This window comes from Entelurus aequoreus, linkage group LG09 (genome assembly GCF_033978785.1).
Source record: "Entelurus aequoreus isolate RoL-2023_Sb linkage group LG09, RoL_Eaeq_v1.1, whole genome shotgun sequence".
NCBI classification, from domain to species: Eukaryota; Metazoa; Chordata; class Actinopteri; order Syngnathiformes; family Syngnathidae; genus Entelurus; species Entelurus aequoreus.
In genome coordinates this window covers 74555358-74568774 of record NC_084739.1, presented here as the reverse complement: position 1 = coordinate 74568774, position 13417 = coordinate 74555358, and the positions used below count along the sequence as shown (strand labels likewise).

Here is a 13417-nt window from a genome sequence, read left to right as displayed (position 1 = left end):
ATCAATTTTAAACAATATTTTTTATTAAATTTTGTATTATTTTATATTTTTTTACTCGTTTAAATTCTTTTTTAAAACATTATTTTGTTTGTTTTTACCTGCGAATTGCTCTTATTTGAAGGAAACATTTTTTTTGGGAGGGGGGGGTGGAGTTTTTTTTTATTTTTTTAACAAAACTGTACAAACTGCTTTGTGTATATCGATTTTAAATTTAAGTTATTTTTGGAAGTTTTTTTATTTGTTAAAATTTTTATTTACAAACTGCTTTGACTCCTTTTGAATTTCAAAATTAATTCATTTGGAAGTTTTTTTTAAACAAGGAACTTTATTTACAAACCGCTTTGACTCCATTGATTACATTTATTTTTTTTTAAGTTTATTGTTTTTATTTTCAACATTTTTTTTCAAACAAGACTTTATTTACACACCACTTTGACGCAATTGATTTTTTATTTTTTTTCACTTTTTTTAAAACAAATAACTTTATAAACAGACATGTCATAACAATTTTCTAAAGAAAAATAACAAGCAAGAAATATTTTGAACTTAAGTTTATTGCGATAATGGCCAGGAAGTCAGTTACTCGAACAGTAGGAGTGACCTTCAAAATAAAAGGCTTAAGCAGGAGGTAGAATTCAGAGTTGTTAGACTGGCTTTGTTTCAAAAAACTGGTCTATAATCTGGTCCAGGTGCTCCTCATCGTAGTCTCGCACCATCATCAGCTCGCCATTGTCCGCCCCTCGGATCATGGCCGACAACGCTGTAACAGGAAGTCACATGTCATGTGAGGAAAACACCAATTTGGTTGGCTGTGAAGGCATATTGTTGATACACATCTGCGCTCAAACGAGTGCTCACTGCGTCCTGATGAAGGTCGGAAGAGACACAAGATCCTCTTCCTCATGGTGTAGGCGTGGCCAAGCTCGTAGCCCACGCCCAGCGACGGCTGCGTCACCTCGGCGACGACCACTGTGGACAAACAATAGCAAATAGCATTCAGATGGAGTAAAATTAAACTAAACTACACAAACATTAAATAAATAAATAGTTTTTACTAGCGCCCACCGACTCGCAAGTCAGAAAAACTTTTCTTCAGATAAAACCATTTGCAGGTGAAACTATTTTCTTGAAGTTAAAACTATTGGCAGTATTATTCCACCTGTGTGACACCTAAACTTGGAGCACCTGTAATTCACAAAGTGCAACAACAGGTGGTGCTGCTGAGTCAATTTAAGGCCGTCAGAGCTACTGTTATTTGCGCATTGTGCCGTCCGCCAAAAATAAGAAAGAATAAAAAACGGGGTGGGGAGTAATGTAATATGGCGGACAGAAGAGTGGAAACAAGCTCAACCTGTAAGTTTCCCCTCTCTTCTGTCCGCCATTTTATTCCCCACCCTGCTTCTTCTTTCTTTTTTTAAGCGGAACATTACTGCCAAAAGTTCAACCTGAAGGAAAAAAAATGTATACTTGCGTATCATTTTTCTTCATTGCAGAAATGTGTTTATTTTACTTGGAAATCGTTTTTAAAATTGAAGAAATTATTTTCATACTTACGAATCATTTTTGTACTTGCATAAAATTGTTTTTATACTGGGGAATTGTTTATTGAAGACATTTTTTTTTTACTTACAAACGGTTTTTGAACTTGCGAATCATTTTAAGAAAATTTTTTTCTCATACTGGTGAAATAATTTTAATTGCAAAACTGTGTTCTTTTTACTTGGAAATAATTTTTATAATTGACTAAAACAGTTTTTGTTTTGTTTTTTTACTTGCGAATGTTTTTTTTAATTGCAGGAAACGTTATTTTTAATTGGCAAATTGTTTTGTTTTACTTACAAATCGTTTTTACAATTTAATAAAATGTGTGTTGTTGTTTTTATTACATGCGAAACGTTTTTTTAATTGCCGAAATTTAAATTTTTTTTACTTGCAAATCGTTTTCATAATTTAAGAAATTAATTTTTGTTACTTGCAAATCGTTTTTCTTAATTGAGGAAAATGTTTTTTTTACTTGCGTATACTTTTTGAAATTGAAACATTTTTCTTTTATTACTTGCGAATGTTTTTTTTTAATTGCAGAAAACTTTTTTTTTATTGGCAAATTGTTTTGTTTTACTTGCAAATCGTTTTTACAATTTAATAAAATATATATATATATTTTTTACATGCGTATCGTTTTTTTAATTGCAGAAATTTTTTTTTTTTACTTGTAAATCGTTTTCATAATTGAAGAAATTTGTTTTTTGTTACTTGCAAATTGTTTTTCTTAATTGAGGAAAATGTTTTTTTACTTGCATATACTTTTTGAAATTGAAGCATTTTTCTTTTATTACTTGCGAATGGTTGGGGCGAGTTAAAAACATGTGTTTGTGGAGTTTCGGGAGTAATTTCACGCCATAAATTGAGCGTTTAAACTTGAATTGGAGCTCATCTGCAGGATGCTTGTGAAGAAAGTCACCATCAGCTTGTGTGAGCCAGTCCAAGTCCCGGTCATGAATCTCTCGGTCACCTAAACGACCCTCTCCTGTCAATCACAGAGCAGTGACGTCACACACAACTATTGTATGACTCGATCCAGCTACCACCAATGACCTCTGACCTTTGTCCGTGAGCGTGCTGCAGCTGACGTGTTCGGTCAGGACGGTTCCGAAAGTTTGAAGTTTTTGGACTATTTTCTGGTAGAGGTGCACGTCGTCCCTGCCGCCACGGATACTCCCGCAGAAATAAATCTTCATGTTTTCTTCCTTACTGAAAGGTTTCCCACTGGTCACGAGTGCTCAAGCTCCCGCGTTTCGACTTGGCGACGTCACATCCGGTGGGATTCTGCGGCCTCTCAGGAACGTGACGCGTCCGGGCGGAAACACCGACGAGCCAATCACAGACCAAGCCCCGCCTATTGTGCTGACACTAGTTTCCGGATGGCGCTCCATTTAAAGCAATACAAAGTGTTTCTGGACAAAAGTGTCATCGTCGTTAAAGTGTGCTTTGGGAACACTAACGAACGATACAATTTTATTTAGTGAGGTTATTTTATTCCATTTCCAAATCCCGGAAATACGAAATATTACAAATGTAACCCATAAGCGGTCTGGATCACGCCATGACGTCATCGGCGAAAGATTCAGCTATATTTGTCTGCTTCAAGGTAAGCAATGTAAGCATAATTTGTCTGTAAAATAAGACTTTTATTTTGTTAAACCTGTGTAGTTAACCGGAGTCAAGCTAGCTAATAAATATTGGCGTAGACATGAATGCTGTTAAGCCGTTATGCATTATGCTAACATAACGTTAGCATAATGATTAAATTAAGTCGCACATGAACCAATTGCACCTAAACAAAATTAATGCACATTCACAGCAAATTAAAGAGTATTTAATGTCTTTATTTACGTTACAACAACAAAAAAATGACCCGACACTACTTTCCATGCCTTTTTGACTCAGTAGGGACACCTAGTGGCTTGGAGGCCAGTAGGATTTCATTTATGATGGACAAATATCCTATTTACATATCCTATTTACACTTTTTGAACACCGTGACAACGGGGTTGATGCAAATGTGTGCTAAATAATGTAACCTGTGCAAAGGCTTGGGCGATATGGCCTAAAAAAATAAAATATCTTTTTTTTTTTAACGAAAAAACAAATCGATTTTGCCCCCTACTTTTTAAGTTCCGATTTTAATTAATCAAATATTAGTAGAAGCAGCATATCACTCTGAGCAATGCATTTTTATATAGTGATTTTTTAAAATAGAAATAAATTGCACTTTGTAGAAAATAGTAATTGTCAAAAATAAAAATAAAATGTAGCTATTTTAGCTATTTCTGGAATATTTACTGTGACGCTTTTGCTTATATGCTGATCAGTCAAATAAAGTTATTTAATATAGAGTTTCCTATGGGAGGCAAAACGTCTGTATTGAATAAAATACTATGAAAAATGCAGCATGCAAATAAACATTTGAGGTCGATAAAGTAGGAACGTAAATCTTCTGTCTTGAGTAAAATACGTGTGCAAATAAAAATGTAGCATTGATGTCTACATAGTTTTAATGCAAGGTTATACACAGTGCGGCCCGGGCGCCATTTGCGGCCTGTGGCTAATTTGCACCATCGTTAACATTCTATTAGCTTTTTTTTTTCGAATTTTGAAGGCATACACATCAGCGTCAAATATTTTGTTGCTTGACAAATGCTACCGTTTAGCATTATTTTGGTAGTTAATGCATGCTAAGCATTTATTTTACACATTTTTCAAATGTGCACCTGAGAGTAACATATTTTGATACTTGACACACAATTTTTTTTAGCCAATTTAACAGGTAAACACCTCAGTGTTATACATTTTTAGTATTTCACTAATGCCAACTGTAAGGATACTATTGTTATAATTTTAGCATTGCTTTGTAAGCATGCTAGCTCATTTTGCTGGTATACACAAGTCTTTTGTTAATCGACCCTATCTTGCCGTATGCTAACTTGGAATTTCAGTTCGGCCTTGGCTCATCAGCGTTCACACATAATTTCTACCGAAATTGCAATTTTTGTTGTTTGAAAAAAAAAATCTATATATTGTGCTGATTTTGAAGGTGAAAATACCAAAATGGCACCAGCATCCTTCGATTTGTCAGTCCGTGGAAAAAGTTTGGGCACCCCTGGTTTTAATGGATGGATGAAAACAGGCTTTTCCCTGTTTGAGCAACTTTTTCCCCAACATGCATGGCCCCTTGTGTAAATGATTCCACCACAGTAAGCCGCTGTTTAGCAGGAGTTAAGTTTCTTGTTATGTTCTTGTTCGCCTCGTAAAGAGTTGTATTTCCCGCACTTGGCTGGATGCTTCGGTTTCAGACGCTGGAATAAGTTTGTTGTGATGCTGCCTTGTTTTAATCACACTTTGCAGCTTGCAGTCATGTGTTCCACGCATGTTGCCGCAAATCTAAACCACTGACAACACTTTCGCTCTTGTTTGTGTTAGCATGACCCATGTTTTTCTCTGCTCAGGAAATACGGGGAAGGGCGGAATCTTCGTGAGGGGAAAAATACGCCCTAAAAAAAAAAGTAGATTTTTTTTTTTTTTTTCCCATCGTCTGCAACAAAAAAACTTGAATTTATCGATAAAATTTATGTATCGCCCAGGCCTGCCTGTGCATAAGTTTGAACTCCACAAAGATCCGCTTTGCATTGCATCATCAACGTTTTAGTACACATGAACAGACAATAAAAGGAAAACCAGCAACAGACGTTGCAACTTTTGGCGTCACCACAACAAAAGTTTGAAACAGAAATAGGAAGATGGTTGCGCGGGGCTTAAATGTTAAGCGCTGCCGCCGCCACGTCGATCACAGTGGCGTTGAGCCTCGCTTGGGGCACGTCCCTGGCCACCCTTGCCATGGCGGGCATAAGGGGTCCTTCGAGGGAGTCCAGAATCACTGGAAAGAGAAAAGGAGGTCTCACTCTGACAGAACGTGAACGGTCGACGGGAAGGGGTGAAAAAACGGGACTGGGGAGCACCTTCGACAACTTTGTGGTAGGCGAAGTGAAGGTAGAGCAGGAAGAGCATGTGGAGGAGCGACACCGTCCCGCACAAGAGGAGGCGAGGACTTCGACCGACCGTACGAGACAGCAGGGCCGCCACCTGGAAAGAAAATGCACCAAGTTTAAAACCTGTGTGAAGTTGGCCCACCATTTTGTCAAAAAGTCCCCTAACTTGCCCCATTTTTTTGTTTAACTGGTATAGATTCTTAATTATTAACATTTAAATATTCATAACCAGGCGCCCCATCTTGTCCAAATCTCCACAAACTTGGCCCAATGTGCTACAAAAATGTTTGGTCTAACCATTATAGTTTTTAACGAATTATGACTCTTAAACAGCTCTATAAAACGTTAACAAAAATGTTTGGTCTAACTATAATAGTTTTTAAGAAATTATGACTTGTAGCCAGCTTCATAAAAAATTAATAACATAAAAACTATAATAGTTAGACCAAACATTTTTGCAGCACAAACCATTGGGACAAGATTTTGTAATAGTTATTAACACATTAATTACATGTTAACATAAAACCATAAAACTTTAATATAAAAACTATAATAGTTGGACAAAAACGTTTGGGACAAGTTTGGGGAGATTTTGACAAGGTAGGGGGTCTGGTGATGAATAAAAAAAATTTAATAGCATAAAAACTACAATAGTTGATCAAATAACTATAATTGTTAACATAAAAACTGTTAACATAAAAACTATAATTGTTCATATAAAAACTATAATAGTTAGACAAAAAATGCAGCACAAACGTTTGGGACATGTTTGGGAAAATGTTTACAGTTTGGTTCCAGTTATGATTAATAACATGTTACTTACACGTTAATAACATAAAACCATTCAACGTTAACTTAAACTATAATAGACAAAATAATGTAGCACAAACGATTGGGACAAGTTTGGGGAGATTTTGACAAGGTGGCGTGGCTGGTTATGAATCATAACTCGTTAATAACTCAAACTATAATTCTTAAACCAAAAATGTTCGCAGTACAAACGTAGCACAAACAAATATGACAAGTTTGGGGAGATTTGGACATAGTTAGGGTCTAGTTATGATTAATAATACATTATTTACATGATAACATAAAACCATTAAACGCTAACAAGATAAAGACTATAAAAGTTAGCCAAAACATTTTCACAGCATAAAGGAATGGAACAAGTTTGGGGTGATTTGGACAAGGTGGGAGGGCTGGTAATGAATAACAAAATGTTAATAGCATAAAAACTGTATTAGTAAATAACTTACAAACTATAATAGTTAGACAAAAAATTGCAGCACAAACGTTTAGGACATGTTTGGGGAGATTTTGACATAGTTGGGTTCCAGTTATGGTTAATAACATAAAACCATTAAACGTTAACTTAAAAACTATAATAGTTAGGCCAATTAATGTTTCAGCACAAACGGTTGGGACAAGGTGAGGAGGAGAAGGGTCTGGTTGTTAATAATAAAATGTTGACATAAATAATAGTTAACACAAACTATATTAATCGTTAGACAAATATGTTTACGGCACAAACGTTAGGAACAAGTTTGGGCAGATTTTAAGCCAGTGGTTATGAATCATAACTCGTTAATAACTTAAACTATTATAGTTAGACCAAATATGTTTGCAGCAGAAACATATAAGACAAGTCTGGGGAGATTTGGACATAGTTGAGGTCTGGTTATGATTAGTAACACGTTATTTACATGACACCATAAAACATTAATAACATCCGAACAATAATAGACACATTTTTTTGGAATGGAACACGTTTGGGGTGATTTGGACAAGGTGGGGGGGCTGGTTATGAATAATGTTAATAACAAAACTATAATAGTTAAACTATTAGTTAATAATATACAAATTATATAATAGTTAATAACAAACTATATAACTTAAATAGCATAAAACCTAAAATAGTTAATAAACTATAATAATTAATAACATAAAAACTATAATTGTTATAACAAACGGTATAATGGTTGATAACATAAAAACTATAATGGTTAGACAAAAAAAATGCAGCACATACGTTTGCGGTCCAGTTATGGTTAATAACAAGTTACTCCAAAACTATAATAGTTAGACAAAATAATTTTTTAGCACGAAGGATTGCGACAAGTTTGGGGAGGTCTGACAAGGTGAGGGTGCCAACTTGACACATGTTTAGTTTCAACATGGCGAGTGACAGGTGGCTGATGGGAAAGGTCGCAGGTCACCATGCGCAAGGTGGACAGTCCTCCCAGCAGCAGCCAGAGGGCGTAGAAGAGGAAGTGGAAGTGCACGTTGTAGCTCACCAGGAGGACCACGCAGTGGCCAAACAAGCCGTAGCCCTGAACACACGTGGGAAGTGATGACAAGGTTACCGCGTTTTGCTTGTTGCACTGCAGGGGGCGCCGTGCTCACTAACCAGCAGCGACAGCGTCTGCAACATGGTGATCTGCGCGTTGACCACGTACGCCAGGAAGTAGACGAAGGACGAAACCCCGACCCAGTAGCCAAAACAGGTTCCGATGGCCGTCCCCATCAGAGTGCCCTCTCTCTGGAACCACATGGAACACCTTTTTCTTTAACGTGTGTGTGTGTGTGTGTGTGTGTGTGTGTGTGTGTGTGTGTGTGTGTGTGTGTGTGTGTGTGTGTGTGTGTGTGTGCGTGTGTCCTCACAATGACGGTCCCAGACGTCTTCATCCCTTGCAACAAGATGGCAACCAGTGTGAAGACCAGCATGAGCGGTCCGTACAGCTCGCCTGCAATCTTCTGCACACACACACACAAACAGAAGGTGGCGCTAGAGGGATGTCAGAGTGAGGCATTTAGCTGGCAAGTGAGGCGCACCTGAGGGAAGTCCACCATCCGGACGGGGATCAGTGACTCGATTAACCTGCAGGAACACAACAATCGGCGTGTAGCTGACAGGAAACCGCTGCGAGTACACAGGAAGTGGCTGCGGCACCTACCTGCTGCGCACCTGGACGGGCTCCACGTCAAAGTACGGTCTGAGGATGTCGATGTTGGCGTACAGGTTAAAAGCTCGGGACGCCTGGCGCTTCCCTGCCTGCCACACCTGTGGACAACATACATTTAAAGGGGCGGGGCCTTTCAGCAGAAGAAAAGGCGCGACTCACCTCGTCCGCCACCTGTCGGCCCAGCTGGCCTTTCAAACCCTTCATGCCCAAGAACTCTGCGTTTTCGTCGTCTGCGTCTGCCGCCTCCTCCGTCACTTCCTCCTCTTCCTTCATCCTCTGATGCATCTCGCCCATGTCCTCAAAGCTGGAGCCCGACGTGTCGTCCATGTTCTCCATGTCGATGACTGCCGAGCCTCCGCCCTGAGCACGAAAACAAACTGAGCTGACGCTGGCACGACTTACTACAAGTCCCACAATGCACTGCAACAGCTGCTCTGCACTCACCTTGCTGTGTTCAGCTCTAAAAACCTCCAACAAGGTTTTATATACACGCTGTAAATATTTATGTAATGTAGTAACATTCATAATAACATGTAATATTTACATATTTTGATCATTTTAAGCATACGGCGGCGTATTAACGCTTCACAACTAAAGCTGGGCGATATGGCCTTTTATTAATATCTCGATATGTTTAGGCCATGTCACGATACACGATATATATCTCGATATTTTGCCTTAGCCTTGAATGAACACTTGATGAATATAATCACAGCAGTATGATGATTCTGTGTCTACATTAAAACATTCTTGTTCATACTGCAATAATATATATATAATATTATATATATATATATATATATACTGTATATATATATATATATATATATATATACACTTGACTTGGTGAATTCTAGCTGTAAATATACTCCTCCCCTCTTAAAAACGCCCCCCGCCTTCAACCACACCCCCGCCCCACCCCCGACCTCTAAACCGAGGTACGTACCGAATGTTTGTGTGTAGGTGTGTGTGTGTGTGTGTGTGAATGTGGAAAATAGTGTCAAAGCGCTTTGAGTTCCTTAAAAAAGGTAGAAAAGCGCTATACAAGTACGACCCATTTACCATTTACAAAAGGATTGTGAAATATGGAAAAAAATACAGTTTTTCTTTATAATAATGATTAACTTACCTTTATTATTTCCCATATATTATATGTATGAGCAGTTTTTTCTTGGAAACTTCCACATGGAATGTGTTTGCTGTTGTGGCATTGTCGCGTCAATAAACCTTGCTAAATAGCACTGATGAACTAGATTATTATATCGTACCGTCTGCTGCATATTCCATATCAGCGACATATTTGTAAAGAAGAAAGGCGGAGGACTAACTTCCATTTTGTTTAGTGAACTTGCAGCATTTCTATCATGCAGTTATTTTGGGGCTTTGTGTGTTGTTTTGGCCATGTGCAGCACTGTTTGCCATTTTTTGAATCCTGTAGCGTTCATGTGATAGCAGCATTTCAATTTGCACAATTTTCCCATATTTGTTCCCCCTATGTTTTATGATGTGTGTTTTTATACAATGTTCTGTTTGAAATTGGCCCCTCCTTATCATTACAGGTATTAAATGATAAATAAATGATAAATGGGTTATACTTGTATAGCGCTTTTCTACCTTCAAGGTACTCAAAGCGCTTTGACAGTATTTCCACATTTACCCATTCACACACACATTCACACACTGATGGCGGGAGCTGCCATGCAAGGCGCTAACCAGCAGCCATCAGAGGCAAAGGGTGAAGTGTCTTGCCCAAGGACACAACGGACGTGACTAGGAAGGTAGAAGGTGGGGATTGAACCCCAGTAACCAGCAACACTCCGATTGCTGGCACAGCCACTCTACCAACTCTGCCATTCATTTGTGCTGCAAAAAAATGATGTCTATTGTAATTGTTTATGTTATAAAAGTTGTGTTATTCATAATCAAAAACAAAAGGCAGTGTTATTTAAATATTTTCAATAATAAAAGGGGGGCCAACTTCACACAGGTACATCAGCAATGATGTTGGAGCGGGACAAAAAGATAAATATGTCTGCCATCTTGTGGGTTTAACCGTGTTTTAGCCATTTCTCTCTGTAGAACCATTGTATTCTTAGGAGAAAATACCATTTGCAAGTTTCTGTATGACTAATGTTGATTGGCAACACTAAATTGGCCCTAGTGTGTGAATGTTGTCTGTCTATCTGTGTTGGCCCTGCGATGAGGTGGCGACTTGTCCAGGGTGTACCCCGCCTTCCGCCCGAATGCAGCTGAGATAGGCCACAGCACCCCCCCCCCCCCCCCCCCCCGCGTCCTCAAAAGGGACAAGCGGTAGGAATTGGATGGATGGATAATGTTGAGCTGAGAGTTCCTAAACTTTATGTTAGAGTCGCTCCTGGTTGGATTTAATTTACACACAATTCCTCAAAGACGACTTAATTTGACCTTTATTTATAATTCCACTCGACAGACAGGATGACACGCCGAAAAAGTGGCTAATGGAGTTAGCATGTTAGCTTACCTGGACGAGGTTGTCGTCGAAGCTTCCCCATGGTTCCGTGTTCGTGTGCCCCGAGCCCGCCGACATTTTGATGTCGTCTCAGACTTTTCGACCACTTTACCCCGTCCTGGTGGCGTTGTTGTGACAAACGTTTCCGCTGAGGTTTTACGTGCACACAATAGTTTAAATCCGAAGGTTTGTATCTGTAAAAACAAATGACATTTTGCACAAACAGGAAACAACGGATTTACTCCGCCCACATGGGGGCGCTGTCAAGAGACGTTGGAGGCTGACGGTACGTCATGACGTCATACCTTCAAAGAAAACGTCTATTTATATATAATTGATTCTATTATATATAATAATTATATATAGTATGTTATGTATAATGCACTATATAAAATGAATTACATTATATTTTTCTAAAAAAATGTTTGCCCATTTTTTTGTCAATTACTATGGTTTTATTTGTGTCATACCTTCCGGACGTTGGAGCTGCGCCCAAACTAAGAATTTCAGAAGCCGAAATTAAAATCCACATACCTTTAATATGTAATATGTATTTGTGCAATGTCAGTGTCATTATTTTTATTATAATAATATTTTTTGTTGTTGTTGTTGCAGATGATGATGGAGTTGTGCACTAGTGTCAAACTCAATGTGGCCCACGTCAATAAAGTACCTTATTTTTCTTACTAAATGTATTCCTTCTTTCTGTTTTGACAGGAAAATATTAATGTACTGCATGCAATTGTATATATTTTAAATTTAAATATTATCTAATAATGTAACAAATATTATACTTTATTAAATAATTTATTAGATGTGTATGACTTTAGGTTGGAAAGTACTTACGTATGATTCTGTAATAATAATTTTTTCAATGTTAATATCAATCAAAGTTTTTTATACAGCCCTTAATCGCACATGTCTCAAAGGGCTGCACGAATGTAATGTTAGTTAAATGCAGTTATAATCTTTTATATCAATGAACTATTAGTTTTGTGTTTCCTAATAATGCAACACATTTATTAACATACATCACAATAAAACATTTTGTTAAAATAAAAATAATAGTGATGTCCAATTTTGTTGTGATGCCCCGCTGGAGGCATTAAACAATGTAACAAGGTTTTCCAAAATAAATCAACTCAAGTTATGGAAAAAAATGCCAACATGGCACTGCCATATTTATTATTTAAGTCACAAAGTGCATTATTTTTTTTAACATGCCTCAAAACAGCAGCTTGGAATTTGGGACATGCTCTCCCTGAGAGAGCATGAGGAGGTTGGGGGGGGGGTAGTGGGGGGTGTATATTGTAGCGTCCCGGAAGAGTTAGTGCTGCAAGGGGTTCTGGGTAGTTGTTCTGTTGTGGATGTTCTACCGAAATGTGTTTGTCATTCTTGTTTGGTGTGGGTTCACAGTGTGGCGCATATTTGTAACACTGTTAAAGTTGTTTATACGGCCACCCTCAGTGTGACCTGTATGGCTGTTGACCAAGTGTGCTTGCATTCACTTGTGTGTGTGAAAAGCCGTAGATATTATGTGATTGGGCCGGCACGCAAAGGCAGTGCCTTTAAGGTTTATTGGCGCTCTGTACTTCTCTCTACGTCCGTGTACAACTCCGCACAGCGGCGTTTTAAAAAGTCATACATTTTACTTTTTGAAACCGATACCGATAATTTCCGATATCACATTTTAAAGCATTTATCGGCTGATAATATCGGCAGTCCGATATTATCGGACATCTCTAAAAAAATAAGTATCTCATTGACTCATGACTTCAAAGTGAATTTTTATAATTGTACAATGTGAAAATGACAATATATTTTACAGTAAAAACACACAACAACTGTTACTCTAAAAAACAGTGGTACTGTTTTCCATATACAGTAGTACACCATAAAACAACAACTATACACTAAAAATTCTAGCGACACAGCAGCCTGATTTTTATCGTAAAAAAAACCAATGGTACCGTGTTTTCATTTACAGTAACACGCCCTATATATTTTAATTAGAAAAAAATAAATGGTCGATCAATCACCAGAATTTTAACACTAAAAACAGTGGTACCATTTTTCCAAAATTACTAAAAAACATCAATTTTGGTGTGTTTTTCCGTTTCTGTTCACTGTGCATTTCGATTTTTTATTACATGAAATATAAAATGAAAATCAAACCGTTTTTTAGATGCAGTTATGACTGAATATTACGGCGTGGTGAAGTTGGTAGAGTGGCTGTGCCAGCAATCGGAGTGTTGCTGGTTACTGGGGTTCAATTCCCACCTTCTACCTTCCTAGTCACGTCCGTTGTGTCCTCGGACAAGACACTTCACCCTTTGCCTCTGATGGCTGCTGGTTAGCGCCTTGCATGGCAGCTCCCGCCATCAGTGTGTGAATGTGTGTGTGAATGGGTAAATGTGGAA

At 38.0% G+C, this 13417-nt stretch overlaps 3 protein-coding genes across 3 annotated transcripts in view; 1 reads left to right on the top strand and 2 right to left on the bottom strand.

Moving 5' to 3' along the window:
* Nucleotides 1-522: 522 nt before the first annotated feature.
* Nucleotides 523-2857, bottom strand: dnph1 (2'-deoxynucleoside 5'-phosphate N-hydrolase 1). The gene is made up of 4 exons (XM_062057841.1): nucleotides 2603-2857; nucleotides 2462-2527; nucleotides 859-969; nucleotides 523-760 (listed from the first exon to the last, which is right to left on the bottom strand). The coding sequence occupies exons 1-4, from the start codon at nucleotides 2736-2738 to the stop codon at nucleotides 645-647; spliced, it is 429 nt and encodes a 142-aa protein (XP_061913825.1). The 5' UTR covers nucleotides 2739-2857; the 3' UTR covers nucleotides 523-644.
* Nucleotides 2858-2995: 138 nt separating this feature from the next.
* Nucleotides 2996-13417, top strand: part of ncoa4 (nuclear receptor coactivator 4) — a 24183-nt gene continuing 13761 nt past the window's right edge. The window contains exon 1 of the mRNA XM_062059344.1: nucleotides 2996-3148. The gene's annotated coding sequence lies outside the window, so the exon portion shown is untranslated. The remainder of the gene's footprint in view (nucleotides 3149-13417) is intronic.
* On the bottom strand, nucleotides 5187-11284 carry yipf3 (Yip1 domain family, member 3). The gene is made up of 9 exons (XM_062059341.1): nucleotides 11010-11284; nucleotides 8669-8869; nucleotides 8501-8607; nucleotides 8379-8424; nucleotides 8208-8300; nucleotides 7954-8085; nucleotides 7763-7876; nucleotides 5517-5640; nucleotides 5187-5434 (listed from the first exon to the last, which is right to left on the bottom strand). Exons 1-9 carry the CDS (start codon nucleotides 11073-11075, stop codon nucleotides 5313-5315), a joined length of 1005 nt encoding a protein of 334 aa, XP_061915325.1. The 5' UTR covers nucleotides 11076-11284; the 3' UTR covers nucleotides 5187-5312.

Excerpts from the sequence above, each read along its gene's own strand:
- yipf3 (XM_062059341.1), bottom strand. The coding sequence starts at position 11,075 with ATGTCGGCGGGCTCGGGGCACACGAACACGGAACCATGGGGAAGCTTC. Across the intron at positions 8,301-8,378 it reads GGATGGTGGACTTCCCTCAG|AAGATTGCAGGCGAGCTGTA; the intron begins GTGCGCCTCACT and ends GTGTGTGTGCAG. Across the intron at positions 8,086-8,207 it reads AGACGTCTGGGACCGTCATT|AGAGAGGGCACTCTGATGGG; the intron begins GTGAGGACACAC and ends ATGTGGTTCCAG.
- dnph1 (XM_062057841.1), bottom strand. The coding sequence starts at position 2,738 with ATGAAGATTTATTTCTGCGGGAGTATCCGTGGCGGCAGGGACGACGTG. Across the intron at positions 2,528-2,602 it reads CAGCACGCTCACGGACAAAG|GAGAGGGTCGTTTAGGTGAC; the intron begins GTCAGAGGTCAT and ends TGTGATTGACAG. Across the intron at positions 970-2,461 it reads CTGGCTCACACAAGCTGATG|TGGTCGTCGCCGAGGTGACG; the intron begins GTGACTTTCTTC and ends GTTTGTCCACAG.